This window comes from Austrofundulus limnaeus, unplaced genomic scaffold, assembly GCF_001266775.1.
Source record: "Austrofundulus limnaeus strain Quisiro unplaced genomic scaffold, Austrofundulus_limnaeus-1.0 Scaffold163, whole genome shotgun sequence".
NCBI lineage: Eukaryota > Metazoa > Chordata > Actinopteri > Cyprinodontiformes > Rivulidae > Austrofundulus > Austrofundulus limnaeus.
The window spans coordinates 19,068-21,935 of record NW_013952565.1 but is presented as its reverse complement, the minus strand read 5'-3'; the positions used below and the strand labels follow the sequence as shown (position 1 = coordinate 21,935).

Here is a 2,868-nt window from a genome sequence, read left to right as displayed (position 1 = left end):
TCATCCATCATCCATCCATCCATCATCCATCATCCATCCATCATCCATCACCCATCCATCATCCATCCACCCACCATCCACCCACCATCCATCCACCATCCATCACCCATCCATCATCCATCCATCATCCATCCATCCATCATCCATCATCCATCCATCAATCATCGATCCATCTGCAAACTGCATCTGGTATCAGTCCAGTCAGACACTCTCTTCTGTTTGTGCCTCTTTAGGAGAAGATTATAAAACCTTTACAACACCTTATGTTCAAAAGTCCAAAACAAATAATCAAACAACAAGACATTGAAGTCCAAACACCCAGCTGATCAGCTTATGACATCATCACATGGACTCCGCCCACTGATCACTCATCAATAGTCTGAAACTTGGAAGAAGAGTTCTCTCTTCATCCATCTTCCATCTGAGTCATCAGAGGAGTCATTTCCACTGAGACACTTCTRCTCCTCATGTCTTCTGTTTGACTCTGGACCTGGACTCTTCCTGCAGAGGACACAGGAGACAGTCAGAGAGACTCACAACCAGGKCAACAAAGACAAACAAACAAACCTTTGGCTTTGAGATGGACTGTTGTCCACATCAGTAGTTTTCCTTTTTTATAAACTCCACATCTGTAGCTTCCAAAGTCTTCATCTGTCAGGTGGGTCAGAGTCAGACTCAGGTCTCCGGTTCTCAGGCAGTCTTCATTCACCCTGGTTCTGGATCTGGACTGATGCTTCAGTCTTTGAGGAGGATACTCAGAGACTCTCATTACTGGTCCAGGTGAGTAGCGCCACCACATCAGCTTCGTGTCTGTCAGCAGCTCAGATGTTGTTCTGAAAGGAAGCACGGCAGACTCCGCCCCCTCCTCCACCTCCACCTGGAAGTCTGACAGAACAACAAGGATCAGCAGCAGTGGGTTAGGGGTACAGCTAGATCTGTTGTCAAAGAACTAACAGAAGGGAAATGAAATAATTGCTGCAGCTAAAACAAGTTTTTATTCTCAACTCAGTCAAACTGGACCTTTAGTGTGTATWMACACCAGGAAAGTTCTTTAGTCCTCTTGTTTGGTCTGGATCATGAGAGGACTTTATTTATTTTTTATTTTTTGGTGTGATTTGTTTTCAAATTGTGCTTTTTTTGYAATCAGCCTATAATTTATAAACAAAGCCATGCAGGTGACGGACATTGTGCCCATTGGACAGAAATGATGGAACCAGGAACAGGTGGCTGTGGAAAGACGTCTGTCTTTGACCTCTGATCTCTGAACAGAAGAACCACTGACCTTGGACCTTCAGCTGAATCTGTTTCTTCATCAGGATGTCTCCCTCCCTGTTGTAGACGGTGCAGGTGAAGGTGTCTTCATCTCTGTCTGTGGGGTTCATTAGGGTCAGACTCAGGTCTCCAGTCCTCAGCATGTCTTTGTCCATCATTGTTCTGTTTCTGTAGAACCAGTCCTGTTTCTGGAGTTGATCAGAACCATTCAAAACTGAATGGACCAACCAGTTATCACTGTCCCTCCACTCCACTTTAGTGTCTTCAGTCAGGTGAACTGTGGTCTGACAGGACAGCAGGACAGACTCCGCCCCTGACTCCACCTCCACCTGTGGGACTGAGAGGACAACAACAAAAATACAATCAGAGATTCTTATTAGCTGTCTGTTTCTCTGCCATTTAACAAACATAAGACAGGTTGTCTCAAGCTTGTCAGGGTTCTGCAGCTATTGAGATATTCCTCCAAAAAGAGGTCTTTTTAAGTCCAAATGTTCTRATATTAGAGCACCTCAGGGGGAATGGAAGGTTGCTGTTAGAAAAGGTCTGAGGTATAGAGTGGTGTAGAGTGGTGCAGGGTGTTAAAGGGTCATGCAGGATGCTGTAAGATGGCATATGGTAGTGCAAGGTGGTATACGGTGGTATGGGGTGGTATAAGGTTGTATAGGGCGGTGTAAGGTGGAATAAGGTGGTGCAAGGTGGTATGGGGTGTTGTAAGTTTATGTAGGGTGGTGTAAGGTGGTATAAGGTGGTGCAAGGTGGTAAGGGGTGGGGTAAGGTTGAATAGGGTGGTGTAAGGTGGTATAAGGTGGTGCAAGGTGGTATGGGGTGGTGGAGGGTTGAATGGGGTGGTGTAAGGTTGTATAGAGTGGTGTAAGTTGGTGCAAGGTGGTATAGGGTGGTGTAAGGTTATATAGGGTGGTGCAGGGTGGTATAAGGTGGTATGGGGTGGTGTAAGGTTGTATAGGGTGGTGTAAGTTGGTATAAGGTGGTGCAAGGTGGTATCGAGTGGTGTAAGGTGGTATAAGATGGTGCAAGGTGGTATAGGATGGCATAGAGTGGTGCAGGGTGGTTTGGGTGGTGCAAGGTTGTATGGAGTGGTGCAGGGTAGTATGGGGTGGTGAAAGGGGGTGTAAGGTGGTATAAGGTAGTATAAGGTAGTATAAGGTGGTGTAAGGTGGTGTAGGGTGGAGATGTATGGTGTAAAGTGGTATGGGGTGGTGTAAAGTGGTATGGGGTGGTGTAAGGTTGTATAGGGTGGTGCAGGGTAGTATGGGGTGGTGTAAGCGGGTGTAAGGTGGTATAAGGTAGGATAAGGTGGTGTAAGGTGGTGTAAGGTAGTGTAGGGTGGAGATGTGTTGTGTAAGGTGGTATGGGGTGGTGCAGGTTAGTATGGGGTGGTGTAAGGGGGTATAAGGTGTTATAAGGTAGTATAAGGCAATGTAAGGTGGTGCAAGGTGGTGTAGGGTGGAGATGTGTTGTGTAAGGTGGTATGGGGTGGTGCAGGTTAGTATGGGGTGGTGTAAGGGGGTATAAGGTGTTATAAGGTAGTATAAGGCAATGTAAGGTGGTGCAAGGTGGTGTAGGGTGGAGATGTGT

General features: G+C 46.5%; 1 protein-coding gene across 1 annotated transcript in view; it reads right to left on the bottom strand.

Annotated features, from left to right (window-relative positions):
• Positions 1–101: 101 nt before the first annotated feature.
• The window catches only part of LOC106523668 (uncharacterized), a gene marked incomplete at its 5' end in the record, with an annotated part of 14,503 nt that continues 11,736 nt past the window's right edge, over positions 102–2,868 (bottom strand). The window contains 3 exon segments of the mRNA XM_014017181.1: positions 102–501; positions 568–885; positions 1,283–1,609. Coding sequence (XP_013872635.1) covers positions 407–501; positions 568–885; positions 1,283–1,609 — 740 coding nt within the window.